Source organism: Malurus melanocephalus, unplaced genomic scaffold (genome assembly GCF_030028575.1).
Source record: "Malurus melanocephalus ecotype Western Australia unplaced genomic scaffold, MMel_1.1 scaffold_32, whole genome shotgun sequence".
NCBI classification, from domain to species: domain Eukaryota; kingdom Metazoa; phylum Chordata; class Aves; order Passeriformes; family Maluridae; genus Malurus; species Malurus melanocephalus.
The window spans coordinates 1,579,304-1,604,112 of NW_026623264.1; the positions used below are offsets into that span (position 1 = coordinate 1,579,304).

The window sequence follows — 24,809 nt, forward strand, 5'->3', positions numbered from 1 at the left end:
CCAACTATCCCAGCTGCAAGATTGCCTGATCTTTCTGACCTCTTCTGGGCCAGGACATGAAACCCAAGTAGGAGATGGAAYGAGAGGCTAGAAATAGCTAAGGCCTAGATCCAAAAAAATAATCCGTATACACTCAGCACCTTTTCAGGCTGGCATAGTCCCACTTGTCTTAATTAGGAAATTAAGACCTTAAGTTCTTTTTTTTTGGGTTTGTACCTGGGTGACAGTGAAGATGAACCCAGTCAACACAAACCAAGAATAGTCATTACCTTTGTTCTTCATGGGCTATTAACCAATTCTCTCATTTAATTCCTCTGTGGCAGTGTGCCTGAATTCACAAAAATCCAAAAGGACCTGCCTCCACATGCCCCTTCCCCTGCTCCAAGTTCCCTGGCACAGCTGTTCCCCATGTATTGTCTGCAGCTGTTTGGCACTGGCACCAGCTCAGCTTTGGCATGTCCTGCGTCCCATCCTTTGGGTTTGCTGCCAGCAGCCTTTTCCTAAGATATGTAAATGAAATAAAGGGACTTTGTAATTTTAATTCTGTAGCTTTGCAGAGTGGATATCAATGAGAAAAAGAATGTACTGTCTTACAGCTTTTATTTTACCTGGCAAATGCCACAGATGTACAGAGAAAGAGGTGTGAGGACTATCCAAAKCGGTCACAAGAATCCTTGCAGTGTTGGGCAATGTAGAATGTAGTTCTGGCTACAAATTCATTATATTTGCAGTGRACTACGTGGTTAAATCATCTATGTGTAGCTAAACACAGCTTGGAAGGCATTTCTCATGGTCTAGGTCTGGCTCCTTACAAGCCTCTTTAACAAKGAAGCTGCAATCCTATTCAGCACTTTCTTATTGCATGTGGAAAACCAAGGAGAAATGATAAAAACATTGGATGTATGCACACAAATGCAGTAACACAGATGRAAACTGYTGAATTATGCATATTCTGATACCATGGTGTGTACTCAAGACAAAAGTTTTCTCAATGTTTTGTGCTGTGCACAGTAAAGGAGAAGAGCTCAGAAATTAAAAAAAAATCTAGGAAGGAATCAATCTCTTTTCCATAAATTGCTAAAAAAAACTTGCTTGTTTCTTAGTGTTTTGCAGCTCYTTTGAATTATGTCAAGAGCTGCTTGAGGGAGAGTCATGGTTTGAGAGAGATGGTGACCTCTGCAGCTTCAGAAATGAAGCTCTCTTGGGCTGATTGTTCACCGGTGTCTCAGTACATGCTGCATTTTGTACTTGCCTGTTTAAATGGTTATGGGAATTGCTGTATGGTATTTTAAATGATGATTTTTCTCCTTTTCTTCTTCTTTTTAGGAACCAGTAATGAAGAACAACTCTATCAATTAAAGACAATTTACATTTATCTTTTCCAGAATAGATTGCATTTTAGAAGTGCAGTTTAGAAGTTAGTTTAATATTTAAATCAAAAGCGTGGAAAAATACAATCCCCCCTGCCATAATAAAAACACATAACCCAACTTTCCTTTGAATAAAGCAATATGATCAGGTGGTATCAACAGGAAAAAGACTCTATTGTAGGAAAACATTCATAYTCCTTTACRTGAAGTGAGGAGAGAATGACAACAGTGGCAGTTTCACACATGATGAAATTTACTATGCAGAATTTTTTTTTTTTAGTTACTGGAATGATAATTTATGTAGTTGATATTGGAGTGGACTTTTGGGTAGCTAGTAAATATTTCTGTCAAGGACAGTATTCTTGGAGTTTATTGATACTGTGTTTTAGAGGTCTTTCATCATTAATAACTCAGATATTTAGTTATGAGTGGTTTAAAAACGACTGGGAAGGTACTGATACTTGGAAGCTGAAACTGATTTTTCTAGTTCATCTCTTTCAGTGTGGAATTTTTACAAGGTAAGTACATTAAAAAGTTTATTTTAAAATGAGAAATCATGTTGCTTTGGGACTGTTATTTAAAAGTGCTTAGTATGGCTTCAGGGACAAGAACAGTTCTGTCCTTAATGATTATTGCTCCATAAAAACAAATGGATTTTTGTCTGGTTGTGCCAGTGGCAAATTTTGTCAGGTTTTGATGGACATGTAGTTCTTCTTTCATATACCTGTAAGAAATAATTTTTATAATTTACAACCCAATTCTATTTGATTAATCAGCAATTTGATGGGGCATATTTAATAAAAATGCTTCCTTTGAAGTGTACTGCTGTTGTAACTGATAAATACAAGTTTTCAAAGTGATATTACGTACACTGAACAACTGAGACAGCTGAAGAGGTAATGTTTGAACCTGAGTGTCTAACCATATGTAGAAAAMCCACCAAGATTCAGGAGAGAAATTAATAGCTGAGTAGTTAGTAAGAATATTTACAGTAGTACTTTCCACAGGGACTGACTTAATGGTGATAGGAATCTTTGCTTAATGAATTACCTTAACTCTAAAGTAATCCATAAAACTTGTGGATTTACCTGAACTCATACCCTTTCCAATGAATACCTCTTAYCATGAATTTCTATAATTTTGAATCTTCTTTCTCAGAATTAGCTCMATATTCTCTGAGTGACTCTAGTAAATGTTATTTTGTCCTTTACTCTGACAGTGTTGTCAACTTGGTTGCCTGTTCTTTATTGCCCAAATGTTATTTTCTCCTATGCTGCTATYTATGCTTGGAAAACTTCCAAGATGTTATGTATAAATGACAAAGTTCTTTCAGCCACTCCTCACAATTCAGCAGTGTGTTAATATATACTGTAAAGTATAAGCTGATAACACCAAGCTGGCATCTGTGCTTGTACCTTTGTGATTATTTATTATATACTTCTTATGTGTTTTTTTAGGTGTATCAAGGTACAACTTCCTCCTGACCTCCCTCTTAGTCAACTGATTTATGCAGTTTGTTTAGACAGTGAGTCTCTCAGGTTTATCTGTGCAGTAAATGAATAAAAATAGATTCTGTCAAGTCAGGTCACGCTTGTTATGGTGAGGTTCTCCACAAGGTCATTTAGGGCAGAAACCCATATTCTTCATTTACCACACAGGAAAATGAGGGCCTAACCAGTAAATAGGATTTGGTCAGGGAACTTTGGATGCTTGAAATTATAAAATTACCTTACCAAATTGTCTTCCTTCATTTCTTCCTTTCTTTCCTTCTTCACTCTTTCATATCCTTTTACACRTCTTGATCCATCTTTGAACTTAGACTCCTAGAATGATTTGGTTTGGAAGGGACCTTAAAAATCATGTCCTTCCAACCCCACTGCCATGGSCAGAGACACCTTTCAGGTTGCACWCCAGAGACACTTGACCAGGCTGCTCAAAGCCCCATCCAACATGACCTTGAACATTTCCAGGGATGCAGCATCCACAGCTTCTCTGGGCAACCTGTGCATTACCACCCTAACAGGAAAGAGTTTCATCCTAATATCTCATCCTTAACTACCATCTTTCAGTTTGAAGCCATTCTCCTTTGTCCTATCACTCCATGCCCTTGGACAAAGTCCCTCTTCAGATTCCTTCTAGGCTTCRTTTAGGTACTGGAGCTGGTAAGTTACAAACTTGTACCCTTTAGGTATTGAAACTTTATCATGTTTCTACAGTGCACAACAGGAATCAGGTTGGTTTTGCTATCATTTTGATAAGGCTAAGTAATAAATATGAAGATCATATTTGCATACATATGTATATATATATAAAAATTAGAGGAAAATGAAATGAATAGAATTTATTAGCTAATAAGGCTTTTGTTTCTTTTATTGGAAAGAGCATATACCTACAATTATATTCCATATGAAATCATATGCTCTGCAAGGAAACAAAATTAAGTTAAAAATGTAAATATTAACTRCGCTGACTAAAATGATATTCAATCTGACCCATCTAAATGGCTCACATAGATGTTTSTAGAATTGAAAACAGTCTTGACATGACAGATAACACTCAGACAACAACACAGGGAATGTGGGAAAATAGGACATTTCCTTAGGGCACCATGTGAATTCTGGAGCTGTCTGATCTGTAGCACTGTGCTGCATCAGTCAAGGACACACCTGTGGAAGACTAAACATTAGCAATTCATGACCTTTGCTGTCAGACTAGAAGGTCACACAGGCAGCAGCCACTGTGGTACTGGCAGCTGCTGTTGTGCCTCATGACACTTGAAATAGGCTCAGAATGCCCTGCAAGTTTGAATGGAAGCAGATGAAAAGGACTTTTTTTTTTTTTTTTGCATTTAATTGCAAAGATTAATTCTAAATTCATGAGGCATCAGAGTAAATGTGAGTGCTTTGCTAATCTGGGGTTATTTCATTATATGTTTCTAAAAGGCAGTGAGAAAAATTCAGAGCCAACCTGGGCGAYGGGCTGCAGGGTGGGCCCTGCTCTGAAGCCGTAGCAGTTGGCAGCAGTGAGCACCAATATGGGAAATGCACTCTGGTAAAGGAACTCCTGTGCTCTGTGACAGAGCTCTGGGAGGAGGTGARTAGGTTGAGGAGTATCAGGGACAGAGAGACAGAGACACAGAGTGCTGCAATCACACCCTGCCTTTTCTGAGACAGCCCCACAGGCAGGTAGAACACATGATATGGATGATTCCYTATCCACCCTTCACCTGGCTGAGCACAGTGACTCAAGGTTAGGGGGCAATGGAAAAAAGTTCCTGCCCAGTGCAGCAGGTGTGTCTCCCCTGTGACTACCCCACCTTCACAGGTGCCCTSTCATAGCAGGAGTTAATTTAAAGTGGAATTGAATAATAATCAGGATGATGGATCATCCATCTTGGAGATGTCACTGAGGTGAAGTCAGCCTACACCCTGTAACACCTCAAACTCTTACTGCTCTCTGCAACTGAAAGTAGGTTGCAGAGAGGTGGGGGTCATTTTCTTCTCTCAAGTAACAAGTTAAAGGATGAGATGAAATGGACCCAACTTGCATCAGGAAAGTTTGGATTGGATATTAGGAAAGATTTCTTCACTGAAAGSGTTGACAAGTAYTGGAAGAGSTGCCYGGGGAAGTGGTTGAGTCTCCATCTCTGGAGATATTTAAAAGATATGTCGATGTGGCAATTAGGGACATGGATTAGTGAWGGACTTGATAGTGCTAGAGCAATGGTTGTAYTTGATCTTAAGGATGTTTTCCAAASTAAACAATTCTGTGATGAGTGTTTGATCATATTTTATTAATATAAATTTACTGACCTAAGTATTGACTTAGTTGCATCATTTTCATGGATTTAATCAAAGTATTTTGATGCTTRGGAGGTGAAATTTAACATGCAACAGAGAGTAATTTATCTTTGATAAGGATTTATACAATGCTGAAAGCTGTGACTGCATGATCAGAATCTAGGACAAGAATCATTGCCAGGCCACTCCCACCCTACCTCTATGAATTTCTAAATGGCACCCAAATATTTATTGGTGTAGTTTGATGAGATGGGATATGTATTGTAATACTGGGATTGTGTTGCAAAGTCAGTGGAAATCTGAGGGGAAGCATGTGATATGGAAACATTGGCAAGGCAGCTTGCTTGTCACATGTGAAGGCTGTGAAGCTGTGAAACAACAAAACCAAATAGCTGTCACATCTGTGGATTCCCAGCCAGAGACAAAGCCTTCCTAATTTTACAGGATCAAACTTGATCACTTGTGAAATGATGACCAATATGTAGAAACATCTCAAGAACAGAGAGAGAGTGGAGCTGTGTTTCCATGAGTGTTTATAACAAGTCGGAGCCCTATCATCTGTATTCTCCACAAAGCAACACTACAAAGGGAGAAACCTTTTTTTTTCATTCCTGTCAAAGGAATAATGTTTAGAAACACTGATAATTCTTTACCATTTGTAAAGAAATTATGGCAATTCCATTTGTAAAGAAATTGTTGATTTTTTTAACTCTGTTGGCTTCCAAGTAGCTTATATACCATGAAATAATGAAAATCATATTCTCTTTAATGAATTTATAGGGAGAAAAAGTAAATGGTAAACCTACATTTGCCTGACATAACCATTTCACATTCAATTTAGGATGTACCTCTACATAAAACTCATAACTAATCCAATACTTTAATTAATGTATTTTTATTAGAGTTATAGTACCTTTTAAAAACACTTTTTACAGTTTATAAATATTGAAGCACAGAACTTCTCTAGCAATAGMTATGTTATAGGAAAACAGGCCAGAGGAATGTAATTATAATAGTTTCAGAGCAGGTAGAGGGCTTAAGTGAGCTGTGGGCATGATAAAGGCAAAAATTTGAACCTGACCCATTCTTTAGTATGAACTTTGCCCAAGGCTAGGAACCTAGTTCAACACTAGGTCTAAAATTTGTTTATGACCCCTTCCTAAAATGTCAATATATTGCATGCCAAATAGGCAAATGAGAATGAAAGTGTAGGCTCTGAATACTCTTAAAATATGAAAATTTGTCACAGTGAACTACAGTGACATAAGCAYGTGGAGCTCAGAGGATGCCACATTGTTTAATAAAGAGCAGTAGAATTATTTGGACTTTACTAGAAAACAGGAATGTATTCTTTAAGTATTCAAAGTCAGAATGGACTAACCAAAAGCATTACARCTAGTGACAAGTACACAGCACACCATCTTATAACAATATAAACCTAGCATACCATGCTCAGAAGGAATGTGCTTTGAAAAATGACAAGTGATTTCAGGTATCCATTCAGCTGAAATATTCTTTTTAGGATATTTCTTGCCTTGCATATCTCCTGCAATCTCAGCTGTGAGCTCTGCAGCTTGAAATTTTTGCAGCTGTTTTCCACTTCTTTCTGCTTGGACAAACACAGGGTCTAGTGAATAAGTCCATAGACGACTATCAGATCAGTCTACCCAACTGATTTTTCTTAAAAACATTGCAAACTTTCCAGGTTTTTGCATCTCGGATACAAGAACCAAATGTTTGGGAACACTAATTGTTTTATAAACAGAAAAAGCTATAGATGCCTTGCCAAACAGTTCTGTTCTTTGCTTATGAGTGATTATTCAGGGAACAATAAGATAAACACACAAAAGCATAAAAATAAAACAGAGTTTCCTTAGGGAGTAAATAATGGATCTAGAGCCAGCTCATGGAACCTGATGGCCTGAATAACAGGGATGCCCTCTGTGAATGTCTGCAAGAAGAGGAGCAAAGGCTCTTCTTCCCTTGAGGCTCTTGAATAGTAACAAAGCTGCTCCACACCTACTCCTACTGTTGCTTCCATGTTGCAATTCTCACCTGTATAGTTAACATGCATTAACATACCAGGGAATAAGTCACCAATCCTTCAKCATGCACTTAACCCAGCCAGTCCTGGCTATCTTGCATGTAGCTGTGGAGGAGACCCTGACAGTGCCTCTTCTGTGGTCAAAGARTTTGGTTTTTAAAGATGGTGAAGGTGTTAAACTTTTTACCTCTGAAGGAGCCAGGAATTTTTCCTAGCTCCCTTAGTAAGCGGATGAATACTGTGCTCCAGTGTTATATCAGAATGAGAGGATCCTTTGAGRTCTGGGTGTCTAATGATCTGCTGCCCTCTGTTCTCTATATATGGAAAATGCAATGGTGTGAGTTTCATTGGGTCTGTGGTGTGTATGATTCTGTACATGTTAGGGAACTAGGAAGCTTCACTTGAGCATGAATCTTGAAGTCATCTCAGATGCAGCATTTGGGAATGTAAGTAGGAGGCAAACTAAGGCATGGACCTTGCCTTTCTCAGCCTGTGTATTAGCAGGCTTGTACAGCTGTCTGAGACAACCAAGTGTTGGCCTGTGGTGTTCTGCCTAATTTCTCACGAAAATAGAYCCAAATGAATGATGCAACTGTCACAATTTATTTACTATATTAGTTTTTCTGTCGAGGGAGAAAGGCTCCAGTAGTCTTTGTAAAGCTAGAAAAATTGGCTGAATAACATTGCGTTTTCTTAAAAAAGGRCTACTAATGCTGTCCTTGCCTGCTGGTTATAGTCAAAATGGAAGCTGAARACATCTGGGAGGTAAATAGACAGAAATAGGCTTGGAAGTGAAGAGCTGTCTGAAGKATGTTATGTTCAAAATCCTGTTTATGGAAAATCACATGGATTAATATACCTATGAAGCAAAGAACTTAGTATAAGTGAAATTCTAACAGTTGATTCCAAGAATCATTATTAGTCTAGATCTATTTACTGCAGAAAAAGAAAGAATACTTGTATGCATAAAAATCTTCACTACTTCTTCCACTACTACTATCAATAACAATATTGTTAAAATCATAGCACACATATTTTTTCATTCCTGTCCCTTTTCTCAAGCCATCCCTTATCATCCTATTTCATCCTATGCATGTGCTTTTYTATACTATATCCTACCTCTCCACATTTCAGGACCTCTGCTATCATAGCAAGATTAGATTTCTCTATCCTACATTGTCATGTATGTAACAAATATTTTATTCGATGCATGTCTGCCTGTTACTGTTACCTATATAAAGCTATAACTGTATGACACAAAAATGAGAAAAAAAAGGTAAAACAAATCAGACACCTGGTCAATTGGAAGAAATCAATTTTTCTTCAGAAAACCCAAGCTAAACTAAGTAATACAAAGTCACAGACAGGTCAAGAACATTTTCAACAGAGGAAACTTGGCAAGCCTCAGTTGTGAGGCCTTGCAAAGCTCATGCCTGGTTACCAGCAATGCCTGTGCCTGCTGCAGTGATGCAGAGTTACAAGGCTTAGGATACAAGCTGCCAGGCTGTGTTAATGACCACTTGAAATCAAGTTACCAGCAGGARAGAGCAAGCATTGCTTTGCTTCAAGGCAGGATTTACATGCATACTATAGAGGATACTTCTCCCTGCTTTCATTTGTTTACTAGTTCCCAAAGAGTCTTTGTTTGCTGCAGARCAGTTCACTGGAAGGATGTCTTTAGCTGCAATTGTTCCCTTTAATACATTACAGAAAATAGTATTTCCTTTCTTTCTTCACTTCCAAAGCAGTAATGCAATGAGGCAGATCTCTCACCAGGGCTGTGTGGCTCTGTATGTGAATCCATTAGGGGCAGCAGAAATACTAGAATTTCCAGCATCTGGAGTTCTGATCCTACGTCAAGTTATAGCCACCATTGTAGTTTCCCAAGCTCAGATGTAAAGATTACCATGTACAACAGCTAGTTCCTCTGTTAATTATCAAGAGTTTTTGATTAAAACTTCAGTGTGCTTTCCCCTCTTGAATTTCCAAGCCTGAAGCAAAAATTCTGAGAATAAGAGCTGGGTTTTATTTCTCTCCAAGTAAAATATTAGGGATATCCTGAAGAGAATAGGTTCTTTACCACACAGAAGATACACCATTGGTAACTGACTAATTTCATGTATCTTTGCATTTTCTGCTCTTTAAATGGAAGTGTTAACTTAGGCCTAATAGAAAATAAACCAGAACTGTTCTAAAAGTCATTCAGGAACACTCATTTGCAGAGGCAAATGGCTTCTTCATGTAAAACTACTCAGATTGTTAATAGAATCTTTCAACCCAGGAATCCATGTGTCTTGAAAACTGTTTACTGAAATAAAGGTCTTCCTGAKTATATAGAAAGTAGCAATGTAGTAGGTTTTTTAAAAGAAGTCTGTTTTATGTTTGCARTTCATCAGGTATTATATTTGGGCTGTATGGATCTATATTCTACTTACATAGATGTGGATGTTCACAGTGAATGTTCACTAATATCCTGAAAAAGATACAAAGAAAGTGAATGAGTATGTCAAAGAGAGACAGGAGAAATGCTAAGGGAATTTGCAAAAATGCAGTACTTTTAAAGAAATGAGAACCCAACTAAATAAAGCTTGTAGTCTTTATTCAGGCAAGTGTAATTCTTTTCTATTATTTTTCTTATTGCATGGTATTGCTGGGTTTAAATGATTCTCTGATATAATTGACACCAGACAGATATCAGACAAATTTTACCTGAGTAGAAGGTGCTGGATTACATTCAAAGATAAATATGAACAGAAAATGAAATGGAMAAAGATGTTATAAATCAATGTAATTTTATTGAGTTGGTCTTCTTGAAAGTGCTGTCTAATCAAGTGTGTCCTTTTTTTAATAGGTATTGGTTTGCTTTGAAATATGGCTGCCAAGCTGCATTTAAGCAAATGAGCAGCAGAGATGCATCAGAAACAGAGCATTCCAACTTCATTCAAAAACAAGCTATTGATGCAGTGACTGATATTAACATGCTCAGGTTRTTCAAGACTTTTCTTGAGACCACACCACAACTTTTTCTTCAAATTTACRTCCTCATGGAACATTGCAAAATTAATTTATATCAATGTAAGTCTGTCTTTTCCCTTAAGTTGCAAGCTAAATATCTTACCTAAAAATATAATTCATATGGTTGGATAACATTTTAAACATACCACGGAAAACATACATTTCATTGTGTAATTACTTAATTACTCTGCATTTAATTAGAATTTCTGTCTMGTAGATGATTCATTCTGCTAAACTGATGAGAAGGAAGATTTCACTCTAAAAATAAAAATACATATATAAATATGATAAACTATAAATATGTAAAGAAATAATATCTAATAGAAACATAATGATGCATCACTTGAAAATAAACTCTTAAATACAATTAGAATCTAATTTGCAGAGCAGTTTGATTTGTGTGGTTTCRCTTACAGATTATTTAAAAACTGCTAGCTAGGCATTTGGAAATCAGTAACATAATTAAAACAACCTATCACAACCATCACCCATGTTACAGGTGAGGGATGGAGTCAAAAATAAAACTAAGGATGTGTCAGCACTGTAGAATGAAATATGRTGAAGAGATACTGGTTCAATTCTCAGAACCAAGACAGCAGCTGTACTATTTCSAGCTCTAAAACTAGCAGAATTATTGGTAGGACATTGACTTACTCAGGGCTGGAATTTATCTAAGCAAATGGAGAGACCYTCACTGATGTCTTAGGGGTCTTCAAGGTCCATGAAGTCAAAACTCACTCATGGAAAAGGGTCAGAGAAATGTCATCTTAGATATGACCAGGAAGGATCAAGTCTTAGTTATAGCATACTACATTTTAGACATTGCAGACTCATGAATATCAGTTGCTGAAACTCAATTTTTTGYGGTCTATTTGCAATAGTTTGGAAATTTCTAAGCCGCCTGTGTATGGAGATGGCAAATATGACATGACACTTAGGCAAGTCCATTAAGGACCAGGGCCTGGGCACGATAACATGGGCATACCAAACAGCATCAAATGTCTAGATGTCGGGGRCTAAAGTGAGCCTTAAGGTGGCTTGTTCCGGAGCAGAGAGTGAATATAAAATTGGCATAAAGAAAGTGTTAGAAAGCATGACCTGTTCTAAAACATCATTCAGAAATCATTGTGTAAAATATGTATCTTTTTCTCTGGTTTAACATTTTTCCTTGTGTTTTGTTTAGGTGCTGCCATTGTTATGTCATTTTGTGGTATCTCCTTATCAATGGTTGATTATCAGATATCACTACGAAAATCTCTGCCTGACAAAGAAGAATTTCATGTGTCTTCCAAGTTCATGTATCTCTTCTATAAATTGCTGACCATCACCTCTTGGATACTCAGTATTTCATTGATCACTCTACTAAGTGTCAGAATTTCTGTAATTCTGCTGATATTTCTTTGGATCTGTGGCTTCACTTGGACTTTGAAACAACGTACAACATTTTGCAAATCTAAGAAGATGGAGTATCTGTACAGAACTGTAGTTGGAATMATTCTAATTTTTTCATTTTTTAACATAAAGGGGAGAAGAACAAAAGTTTGCATTTCTATTTATTATGTTACTCACACGGTATTAACTCTAGGTATTTTGTTTGTATATATGTTCTGGAAACCTTCCATTATCAATGAAATGTGCTTTACAATTGTGAGCATTTTAACTATTTCGAGTCTGTTGCTAGGTATTATTTTTCTTGTTATTTATTATAGCCATTTTCATCCCACTGCATATTGCAGACCACAGGTATATTCAGATGAAGTTGATGAAGTGGCAGGGCAAAAAGATGGAGTGAAAACTGGTAGATTTCAAAATTTCTTAATGCAATGAATGGTAAAGATTTTCTCTTTTTTTTGGGCTTCAAAGAAAATTCTTCCTGGACAGTCTGTTTCTCTGTCATTGCTCCTTGTGTATCATCACAGTCTGTTTTTCTGTCATTGTTCCTTGTGTATCATCACGGAGGAGTACATAATGGACCAGAGTTGTTKGCTTTGAATAACTATTTGTTTTCCATGACACAAAAACTCTGTAACATGAACATTTATGTGATGGTGAAAGTTGCTTTTGACAAAGAAACAATTTAATCTATTCATCCAACACAATTCACAGTTYTAACTTTTTTCCAATGCAAATGTAACATAGGAAAATCTAAGTGTTAATTAAATGTAATCTAGCATTAAAACCACCTTCTATTAACTTACGTTGAGTCTGTTAAAAACAAGGCTTGTTTTTTCTGGGGTTTTTTTTTKTTTTTTTTTTTTTTTTTYCCTGACTGGAAGGAAAGAAGAAAGCATTTGAAATAACTGAGGGCAGTGATCAGCTTTCTGCTTCTCCCCATTACTGTAAGAGATGCAGTTCTTCATGTTAACATACTTCCTTCTCCTTAAACATCCCCTGAAGAAGAATAGCTTTGATTTATGGCTCATCGCTGTCTTGCCACAAGGAAATTTGGGRAGATATTTTCAAGCATTCTGTCTTCTAGGTGTTTTAATGACTTCTTTATTGTTTTGGTTCTGCTAATCTTTTGCAAAATCTTCTGTATTTAGGGGTGATGCCAGCTTGTTCTTGGTTACAATAGCAGCCTGAGTGATTTATGCATGGCAACAGAAGTCTTGCATATAAATGAAGAACTGTCCTGGTGAAGCTTTTCTCTCCTTTGGCTCTAAGAAGTAACACTTTAAATGCTGGTTTCCACTGAAATAGGAGATCCTGARAAATTCTAATATGAGCAATTCAGCTGTGGGGCCTCGAGGTTCTCTGCCTACTGCCAGAAATCAGGAGCCTGAATCACTCTGGAGGAAGGTTAGTTTCTGGTGTAACAAAATAATTGGTCTTGGTGATTTTTTTTTCTCCTTTCAATGGACTGACAAATTCCAAATAAAAGTCTTTCATTGCTATCTCTGTGGCCAACTCCTAACGCTCATTTTCTCTTGGGGAAGAAAAGCTGAACATTGTGCTTCCTCCGTTGTTCTCCTTATGTCTCCTCTCTCGCTCTTCTGTGCCATTAAGAAGAATATTACACTGCAATTGAATTGGTAAGAAAGACATCTAAGTGGCTATTTATATCACCCTAATTCAAACATATACCAAACCTAATTACTTCAGTTTCAATCCTTATTTTATGCTTGTAAGTCCTAGTGGATATAAATTGGGCATATCCTAAAACTGAAGGGATCCTTGTGGGAAATCATGTAGATTCTTTTCATAAATCTTAAAGAGATCTTCAGTGTCCTTCCACTGATACATCTCCTTTTTGCTGTCATCAGTCAGGGGGCCTCAAGAGATGGGAATTCCTGGTATCTTGTTCCCTGAAGATTTTTAYCTACAGGGGCATATTATGAGAATAAAAAATTTAAATTCCTTCCATTCYTCTTGACCTTGAATTCATGATTTTCACTTAATTCCCTTCATTTTCACAGTTATTAAAATGGCTTCTCATTCATTTAGTCGTTCTAACCTCAGAATTACTGCAGCAGGGAGGACAAGGAAGCCCATGAATTGACTCCAGACACATTTCATATCACAAGTGACCACTTCAGACAAAACAAACAAAGCCCCACTTCACCTGGGTGCAAAGTTCAAACAATAGATTTCATAAATATCCTTTCTGCTCCCCAACTACTCTTAAAATTCAGCTGCCACTCAGTTCATGCATTGTGTTTGACCTTGTCATTTTAATCTAACTGCAAATTGAAAACAACTGTTTCTTTTTCCCTTTTTTTGGTGTTAAGTATGCCCATTACATCTTACTAAAAGCATTTTAATAAGTTAAATAAAATTAATAAACAATTTCTTCCTGTTTTGACTACTGTCAGACCTGGGTAAGAAGAACAACATCCAACAGAATTGTTTTAATTATCCCACTAATATTCAACGTGCCATTTGATGGCATGGGTGAGCTCACCTGATGTACCACAGATAGCACTGATTTATGAAGCCATAATTGGGTTTCCAATAAACATTTGTCAAAATAATGTATTCATTCAAACCAAAGCCTTCTTTATTTATTCATATAAAAGAGCACTTAACTTTCAACAAAGAATTGCCTGCCATCAAAAGCACTCCATAAATGGGGGAAAATTTATGAAGATACAGTACCAGAGGGTGATAGGTGGAAGACTAAAGTTCACTTTAACCCTTCGAAGTGCTGATTTCCACCTCTCGCTTGGTACTGGTGCTATACATATTTCTGACTAAAAGCCTCAAGTCCAAACATTAAGCTTTGTATATTTACACATGAAAGTACCATTTTTTTTTTTTTCTATCATTGAGTCTTATGTATCAAAGATTGTTTCAAAACTAACATCTCTCATTTTAATTATACAGCCTAGAAGCTGTATATGAACACAGCTCAGAGTTCTTTAAACTTACCTATATTCTGCCCACAGGTTTCACCATGTGGGCATCCTTCCAAAAAATTTATGAGCTTCGAGAGGTTGAACAATATATGTTGTCTGAACCTGAGGCAATACATGCACTTGTCATTCATTCCAACTAAAGAATTTTCCTGTTCTAACCCTTGCACTCTATTTCATTAGCACTTAAGTTTAATTTTACAGAATTTTAGTAGAAGAATAGCAAAGTAGATGGGCTGTACAACTGATATTTGAATGGAGTGCAGCTAACCTCTTCAACAAAGTCCACCTTCAACAAMAAATGTTCATTTACCTCCACTTGGCTAACACAGGACAAATACGGGTCACTGAAGGTTCCCACTATGCAAGTCTTGCATTTATTAGCTTAGTAAAATGTAGACCGTGGTGAAATAAGGAGTGATGCTTCAAAATTAATGTAACCTGCTAGCACCTCCTGAAAATACAAACTGCACTGGCCTGCCTATGACTGTATTCTGTTTTCCACGTCTCTATTTTTAGCATACRTTTTGTTTCTGACAGTGAACGCAGATGTAAATAACAGAGTACAATGGGAAAAAATAGGAAGATTTTCAAGTGCATGTTCATGCCTCAGAAACTCTGGTGTGATTTTGCTCATCTCAACATAAACATTACAATCTCATTATCATTATCATTATCATTACTATTAGTGGCACTTTGTTGAGGTGTCCAGGGTGACAATACTTAGAAGAATATCTCTGTTGCAACTGGAATGCAACAGAAATTTAGTAGTAAAGCCCTGTAATGCTTTGTCTGGTCAGCACTCAAGTGATCTTATGTCTCTCTGATTCAGGTATTTTTTAATGAAAACCTAGAAAAGAGACTGTTAACTATTTTGGTCTAAGGGTGGTAGATAAATTGCTGAAAATAAAGGTCTAAATGTTACTAGATAGTTCCTGGCTGCTCTGAGGAAGTAAATGACAAAGCTACATGTTTGCATGACACTTACAGAAAGGTACAGAGAGGAAGGGATAGTAGATAGAGTGGGAGCTGTCACTTCTTCCACATAACTCCACTCAGTCAATCTAACTTGAAGTGTGTTATGCTGTAGTAGAGCAGAAAGAGACCTCAAACATAATTTTGTAGTTTGTCCCACGGCAGGATCACTGTGCTTGTGCCATTCCTGGCAGAAGTTTTCAAACCTGTTCTGAAAAATACAATGTTCCAGTCAATCTGTCCCAGATCTGTGCCGTCTAGTCAATCAGAAGCATCTTATGTTCAGACTCTCTTCTGCAGTCTGAGTCCTTTGTTGTCCTCCCTACCTTGCACAGCAGACTGGATCCCTCTTCTGTGAAGCAGAATTTTACATATTTGAAGCCCATGATCATGTTCTCAGACTCCTGTAAATCCCAAACACATGAAACCACTTTGCCTCTTCTTCTAACTGACAGTCCTTCCTGCTGCTTAGTCTTCCATTTCACCATGCCCTCCCTGAAGTTCAGGTCCAAAATTGTTATGCAGTACTTTATTCCTACTGCTGAATATATCCAATGGATTATTTCTTGTGTCCATAGGTTATAATCCTATTTTTGTGTCATAAATAAAATTTTCATCTCTTTTATGACATCATGACTTTTAATGGTTCATATTCAATGCACTCTATTTCAAATATTTCTGTGCAGAAGCACTGTCTTAGCTGTTCTTCCCTCTTTGGGTGTTTGGTTTCCACTGTAATATACAAGTTCAGCTCCTGCCTCCTTTAAGGCCTGGCTTTCTTCAGAGATTTGTTTTCAGGARTTAAAAACAACTTCTCCTCTTCAATGGCAAGTATTTATTCGACCGAATTTGTCTGGATGTTCACATAAAAGTTTGAGCCACTTCAAAAGAATATCATCAGCTTTTTTTAATTCTTCTGTGCTTATATTTAGGGTTTTCCAAAAGCTACATCATACATGATGATGTGCATCATTAGTGAACATTGAATTCTTCAACTGAGTGAAGAAATTTATCTGGTTGAAGTTATGGTGTGTGGTTACACACCACTGGCATGACAGAGACTGAATGCTGTTGACAGATTTGTAAGCCACCAGGTTTCTCTCATAGTGTTTTAACTGGATGAAGAAGCAGAGTGAGAAGAGAGTATTTTTGTAATCTGGACTCTGAAAAATGGAAAACTGTACAATGACACAGAAAGGTGATTGACTACAGGTCTCTTCCGTGCTGTTTTGGGCTGTATTTTGCTGGGCTATAACCTTTCCTAAACTTAGATTTAAAAGAGTAAGTCTGAATCACCTGTCAGTTGCTTTTGTCAAAGCAGAAAACAGTACCTCATATAGTTTTGTGCTGCTTTGCTGCATTCATTTACCTGTGGCAGAATTATCTCAGTGATATTGATACCCTCACTTGTCTTTACCTCTAATTTCTCACATACACAATTAATTCAAATTGTTTGTTGGGTTTCTAGGGATCTCTACAATCGACAGGAAAAGAAGTCACACCCAAGGTACTGCCATCCTGTCTACCCTGTTGCCTATTTAGGATGTGGTAAATGTTCCTTTGGAGGTGGCCTTTCCCATTGACTACAGCAAGAATGTCGACAGGATGCAGTTTAGGTAGGTAAAACTTGGTTATATACCTCAACCTTGCACTGTGTTAGGTATTGCTTCAATGCAAATTACTGCTATGACCCTATTTTCTCATATTTACTCATGTAATTACTAATATGACCCTATTTTCTCACTTGAGAAGAAAAGTGSAAGGAATTTACTCCTGGTGAGTTCTCCCTGGTTTCTCCATCATGATTTTGACTACATGGTCTTAACTGAGTGTGGCCTTACAGTCTGCAGAGTTGAATGGCACAGTTCCATAAACACAGGGCAAAACAGGCAAGGTCACACAACATGGCCTAGCAGCCTCAAACAACTTCTTAAATGACACTACCAGAAATTGCTTAAGCTAATGAGTGTGTGCTTTGGCAATCAGTTATCGTAATCAACAGCATTATAAAAACCCCTAATATAAGCAAAGTTGTATTTCCAGTTGAATGTCCATTTCTACTGTGATRTGTTAAACAGAGGATTTATATAAAAGGAAATAAACATGGTGGTTTCAAACAAAAAAGGCTRTTGTGTAGAAAAAAATTAATATAAAATGATAATTAGTTATTTGACATATAATCAGACTTGGACAACAATTGTAGCTATCAGTAACTAATTTATGCCTTTCTTTGGAGAAAGAGATGAAACTTTGAAAAGCCTTTTCTCACTTATGTTGTCCCAGCCAAAGAAATAATGTTTACATGTATGTATTTAGAAGTATAACTAAAGCAGCTCGGTGTTGCCTTCCTCAATCAGGAAGAAAAACAAAACACAAAACCACAAGGGTTTTTTTCTTTTACTTTGGTTCTTTTGCTAATGAAGGATTGTGCATGGGAGAATAGAAACTAATAACTTGCAGGCCTTACCATGTGCAATAATTGTTTTCCCCCCACCAAAGTGGGCTGGACCTCTGAGGCTCAGCAGTCACCAAACCACATGGCCYCTTGTTGGCTGGTTAATAAATACTTGCCCTTTGAGAAAGGTACTAAGTTCAACCACTTGGGAAGAAAGCAGTGGGATCCCATTAAAAGAATAGGTCTTCCGGCTTCTATTTATCAATAAAATTTTCAGACGGGTGCTGTCAAAGCAATGAATGATCTGATGCTTAAAAAAGTCCCAACAATATTGTGTTGGTGTCAGCCAGCCATACACCAAGCCAGAATTCTATGTGATTTAAAACCTCCATATGAATTTTAGCTTTTAAAAAGGGCTTTCTCAGCAGTAGATTGGGGAGAATCTGTGGTTACTGAYAGAGTTTGCTATAGCTAATTTCAGAAAACTGATGAATGTTGCTCAGGGGAATAAATCGATCAAATCAATATGGCATCATGCTTAAAAAAAAGAAAAAGAAAAAGAAAAAAAAAAAAACACCAAAGCCTGTTTCACATTTAAAAGACTGGATTCTCCTACTACCTACTGAATTCCAGAAGCAAGCTCTCAACAAATGCAGCTCACCATCACTTAATCCTCTGGCAGTCAGAGCACAGCTTGGTAAGACAGCACATAGMATATTCCAAGCCATTAAAAAATAATTTGAGAGATGACATTCCCTCTACCTTGTCCGTCTCACTCCTTCATTTTCTGTGAAGGCCCACCTGGTGCTTTTTCAGGAGTCAGCTCTGCTGCTGCTGCTSATCAAGAAGCATCTTAGTGTGAGAGTCAGTCTGTGCTTGGGTAGGACAATATGGCAACAGAGTTTTTGTGAACCACCTGGGTGGGACTGAGGTGTGGGAGACAAAGGAAGTCCCTGCCCTGTTCCAGCATAAAGCTCTGTTTCAACTCAGTCTCCATGAGTCCCCCACTTGTGCCTGGGGAGAGGGGCCCAGCCTGGCTGTGCAGCCACAGAAATGCCCCAAAGTGTGGCTCCTCTGTGGCACCTCACCCCTGCTGTTTATCTACAGATAATCTGAGTATTGCATAGTTCCCTTGCTTCTGATAAGGCACTTACATAGCTTACTTTTCCACATTTTTTTTCTTTGTCATGTCCCATCCACATTAGGATGCCTTGCAGCCTCTTCTTTCATTGAGGAATGCTAGATAGCCCTCCTCTCTCTACACCRGAGGTTCTGTAATACCTTTTTAATGATCTTTTTCTCAGTGCCTTTTCCACTCACCTTTCCTAACTAAGCTAGTTGGTTCATCTCTCATTTCAGGCACTTTACTCCTTCTGTGGACTCATCCTCATTTTCCTAGGTCTTGTCCTGCCTCTTCATGTTTTTATGTGATTTCTCCATCTTCCAATGCCTGTGCTGATGCCATTGCTGTACTTCTGGCCCTGACATAATTTTGTTACTCACTTATTGATTCTTCTTCTTTTTATCCAGCTGTGTCACAATCATGGAAGAGCTGAGGCTGACATGGTCCTAYCCTCCTACAGAAGCAGGGACACCTGAAGGCACATGGGTTGTTGTGAAAATTCCCAAAATGCAGTCATGTTACAGTTACAACATTCAGCAATSTTCCTTACTTGGAAATTTTGGGCTGTGAGAACCTGAAAAAACAAACACACCAAGAAAACCCCCAGATCTTAAAGTAGCATTGTGACACATGAGCTGGCCACAGTACTTAGCATTTCCAGGTAAAATTGGGAAACACAACAGCAACCCAATTGCCAGAAAGAGTGTTAGCTTTCACAAGGCTTTMAATATCTAAATATTAATAGAAAAGCCTGATGTAGTCTTCCTCATTTATATGGTTTATGAGAAATCTCAGCCTACATATTGCTCTTCCACAAGACCCTTCCTGATATTGCTATTCCCCTAACTTCCCATAGAGTGAGGTTGAACAGTAGCATCTTCCATGTTTGCAGGTGTCCACAGGGGCTGCACACTGACCATGGTGCASAGGACCTGCAGACCTCCTCCACACCCCTCTGAAGGGAGGCATTAGTGTGCTCCAGAGAGAAGCTTAGTGAGCCCCTTGGGCCCAAAGAGATTTTTAGTGTGGATGTGATGCTGTTTGAGAGTGAACAAAAGTCTCTGTGCTACAGCCAAAATGTTCCCACAACGTTTCACTGATCTATGCCCATGGTCTGGTTTCAGTCAGTAAGTCCAGGAGTCCAGACTCACTGACGTCTCTTCTTTTTAACTTAACTCTGTGTTCCTATAGCCTGGTTTATATATGTCGGTGCAATTTTGTTCTAAGTATTTTACCTTTCATACTTTAGGCAATATAGTTAACTGCACTTCTTCTGGTGTAACAAACAGGGCAAACATGATACCAACAAAAATAGCACAAAGCAACACAGAATATTCATATATATATATATAGTGGGAACAGATGGTTATTGCTGTGCTGGGAGGGGAAGAATTGTTTACTGCATGAGCAATGGTAAGTGTGGGGGCTGCTTTTCATTTTCCTAATCCTTCCTTGACGTCCTTGGTCTGTTGCCTGCCAACTAATCTCCCTCATGCATAAACTATTAACCAGCAGTTCTATCATTAATCATGCACCTGATTGTCTTTATCTAGGCACTATTTTCATCTGAAAACAGTTTATATTAGAAACACATTCTTAGCAGAATTGCAAAAAAGACTTTGTAGTTTTTCAAATAGACATCAGGGCGTTGCTATGGTGTTTTCCTTGCATGGTAATAATGTCAGAAGTTTGGTTCATGAAGAAAGCATTCTCTATTTCTGAGATTTAATTCTCTAAGTGTTTAATAAAGAAAGGAATGTAACAGAGGGACAATTTCAGATACAATATTTTTTTAGCAACATTTTGTATGACTCCATTCTCTTTCTACTCCCCCTCTAACTGTCAGGGTTTTCTTTTTCTCTTGGCTTATAAAGATGGGAGGGTGACAGTGCCAGCAGTAGAATTTCTCTTTTTATCCTTTATCTCTTTTTATCTTTTTTTTTTTCTCTATTTACAACCCAGGTACTGGCATGTTTTCAATCCATTCTGTCCTATCAAGTCAGGCTGTTCAATTAAGTGCTGTCTGCCCAAAAAAKGTCAGGTAGCAGAAACTTGAACATTAAATTTTTTTAGAAAAGTTGCCATGTGGAACAAGTGGCATCAGTATCACTTATGTCAGTTAGAGTGTGGGATAAAAAATTATTAGCTTTCTTGTTTTGATTCTGTAGTTRAATTGTTTCAGTTCCCATAGGCAATAACTTCAGTGGACCTTGCAAACTACCAGAGAAGTTCTAGTGAGGTATTTCACTCATGGCCTCAAGCACATCTGCAGCTAAGCAGTGAAGGTTAGGTACATAAACACAGGTTGAGGGTTAGGATTTACCTGAAGAATTATAATTATCCTAGGATTATTCAGCAATTATCTCTGGATTATTAGAGAAATCTTTCAATCCTCTATTACCCAAGACTTGGTCTAACAGATCAAGAGTTGAACAGGTTGAAAGGGATAATAATTTAAGTAGGCCTGACCTCTCTTTGAGCTAGAAAAGCTGCAGTTGAATTCCAAACTGAGAAAATTGTATTTCTCAACACTTTCATGAAGAGGTTGTTTTTGCAGCAATACTGCGCCATTCTACCATTTCCCAATGTGCTGACCTCAAATACAGAATGCACTATTTCCCCATCTCAGAAAAAGAGTGATTACAAAAGATTCCTATAGAGAGACAAGCATGATCAAAGCTATTTCACAACATTCACAGAAAAGAGCAACTTGTATCAAAATTCTTCAGACCAGGGGGAGCTGAAAGGTGGTATATTACAGGTCTACAAAACTAGAAGAGGAAATAAACACTCCCTATTTATTTACCTGCATCAATAAAAGGGATGTTCTTTCTTTAGAACAGAAAGAAAGACACACATGCAATGAAAGCTCTTATCATAGATACAGCAGATGTTAAGAGTGTGCGAGTTTACTCAGCCACGTGTGGATGGGAATGAGGGAAGGGGAACAAACAAACAAAACCCCACARAATATAGGTTATTTGAGGGCTATTAAATATAGGCACTTTTTTCACAAGTTGGTCCCAATTCCTCACCACAAGTCTAAAAGATTCTTACATCCATTACAAATAATGGGTGGAAGAACAAGACATGGAGATGCACTAGCACTTGTAGTGAATTTTCYGTGTAATAAAGCTGCTGAAATTTGTCCTCACAGAATCACAGAATGCAAAAGATTGGAAGGCACCACAGCGAGCTGTCTGGTCCAATCTTGCTGCTCAAGCAGGGTCATCCTAGAACACAAGGTACAGGATCACATCCAGATGTTTCTTGAATGTCTCCAGCGAGGGAGACTCCACAACCTCTCTGGGCAACCTGCTCAAGTGCTTGGTCACCTGCACAGTGAAGAATTTCTTCCTCATGTCCAGGTGGAACTTCCTGTGCATCAGTGTCTGTCCGCTGCCTCTTGCTCTACTTCTTGGCAGCACCAAGAAGAGCCTGGATATCCCCCATTCAGATATTTGTATACATGGATGAGGTCCCCTCTCAGTTGTCYCTTCCTGAGGCTGAACAAGCCCAGCCCTTGCAGCCTTTCCTCRTAAGAGARATGCTCCAGTCCCTGAACCCTCTTTGTCCCTGAGCCATCCTTGCAGCCCTCTGCTGGAGCAGCTCCAGGAGCTTCATGTCCCTCTAGTACTGAGGAGTCCAGAATTGGACACAGCACTCCAGATGTGGCCTTGYCAGGGCTGARTAGAGGAGCAGGATCACCTCTCTYGAGCTGCTGGGWATGCTCTTCCTAATGTACACCAMGACTGTGTTGGCCTTTTTGGTCACAAAGGTACGGTCACTGCTGGCTCATGGACACTTTATTTTTCACCAGGACCCCCAGGTCTTCCTCCCCAGCAGATCAGCCCCAGCCTGTGCTGGTGCAGGGGGTTGTTATTCCCTGGGTGCAGGACCCTGCATTTGCCTTTGTTGAATTTCAGGCAGTTCTYCTCCAGTCATCTGTCCAATCTGTCCAGGTCCTTCTGAAGGGCTGCACAGCCCTGTGAGGTTTCAGCCRCTCCTTCCAGTTTGTGTTGTCAATGAACTTGCTGAGGAGACATCTGCCCCTTCATCCAAGACAAGTGAAACAATACTGGGCCCCATATTGAACTTTGGGGGACACCACTAGGGACAGACCTCCAGCTAGATGCTGTGGCACTGATTACGAACTCCTGGGATCTGCCATKTAGCCAGTTCTTCAGAATCTTTGAAATGTTCTTAGTGCTTAGTGTCAGGAAACAGTGTACTCAGAAATCCGCATTTTAATAAGCATCCATCAAGGGTACATGCATTAACTACATTAAGGATACAAGAGTAACAACCTACCAGTTAAAATGACAAAACATAAACCAAATGGGGAACACAGCAATYTGAGTTTCAGTTCCAATCACTAAATCTTTCTTGGTGTCTTACTAGGGAGACAGAAATTAAATGGAGCAGCAGAAGAACAATGAGGGATACTCTTGCTCTCCTTAGAAAACAGACCATGAACAGACTCCTGCTGCTGCATTTCAGCTGTCTCTGACAAGACAAAATGATGATTTCAGTCCAAAGTCCAGCCAGTGACACCAGTCAGGAGCAAAATCTAGGCCCAGGTCTAATGCCTGTGCAGGAGCTTCATTTTAATAGAGTTGGAGAGAAAGATTTCTAGCACACAGACCTGGTATCTATCTATTCAGAAATACCCACAGCCAAACTGAAATGGGCTCCTGAGGCCATGGGCAGCAGGTGTGTGAGYGTCCCAGGTGAGGCTGCTCTGAGCAATAGAAGCCAATTTGTGCAGCCAGGGCCCTGACAGAGCCGAGGAAAACATCCAGCAGGAGCCAGCTAGGGCAACGTGTTTGGTTTGACAGCCTCTGGTTTGTRCAGGAAGTCAGAGAGGGAGCTTTCTTAGTCTCACTGACTAATCCCTGCCCATTTTACAATATTTATATGCTCAAAACAAGCAGGCATTCTTTTAAACTTAAATAAGGTCAAGTTTTGTCCTACTGTGGTCAGTAATAAAATTCCGATTGATTTCAGTTGGGCCAAGACTTTACCTCACTGTTTCTTTTCCTGAGCTGCTGTTTTGAAGTCCAACATGGTAATAAAAATAATTAGAGGAAATTCCACAGACTGTCTTTTTCCAAGCCTTTTCTGGAAATMATGGACATCCCTCCTCTATCAGTGCACTTTATACTCCCTGCTTTGACCCTTGTGTCAGGCTAATGCCTTTCTGATTAAGAGTCAGATAAACCTGCTCCACAGTGCATCAATATCACTCCCTTTTGACCAGAGGTCTGGGTCAGTGATGTGTGCATGAAATATGTCTTTCCTCCTGATGGAAAAGTGTTGTGCTACTGTAGAACTCACTGCTCTGAGTTAAAGACAACCTAACAGATGAATCAGAGCAAAGTCCTTCCCAGAGAAATTCTTTATGCCCAAATTGTTTGACCACATTTTCATAGCAGATTTTTACTGCCAATACTTTTATCCCACATGTTTTTGGAAATTGATGAATACTCTCAGTGTCTTCTTGACCCAGGGATTTCTGTTTGTTTATCTTTGCGTGAGAAGTATAAATAAACTGGGTCGGTGTGACTAGTAACGTGCCAAGAGTTTAAACACATGAAATGCTTAAGTTAATGCTTTCAGTATTTTTCTTCCCTAAGGATCCTCATTGTTCAGTGTTTGGTAAATAACTTTTCCTAAGATTATATTATTTGCTYTCAATGAGTTTATTGAGGCAGTCAGAAGTATGTGGCCATCCA

General features: G+C 38.5%; 1 protein-coding gene across 1 annotated transcript; it reads left to right on the forward strand.

Annotated features, from left to right (window-relative positions):
- The first annotated feature begins 1,613 nt into the window (after window positions 1–1,613).
- Window positions 1,614–12,056, forward strand: XKR9 (XK related 9). The gene is made up of 3 exons (XM_057363883.1): window positions 1,614–1,888; window positions 10,066–10,289; window positions 11,413–12,056. Exons 1-3 carry the CDS (start codon window positions 1,614–1,616, stop codon window positions 12,054–12,056), a joined length of 1,143 nt encoding a protein of 380 aa, XP_057219866.1.
- The last annotated feature ends 12,753 nt before the right edge of the window (window positions 12,057–24,809 follow it).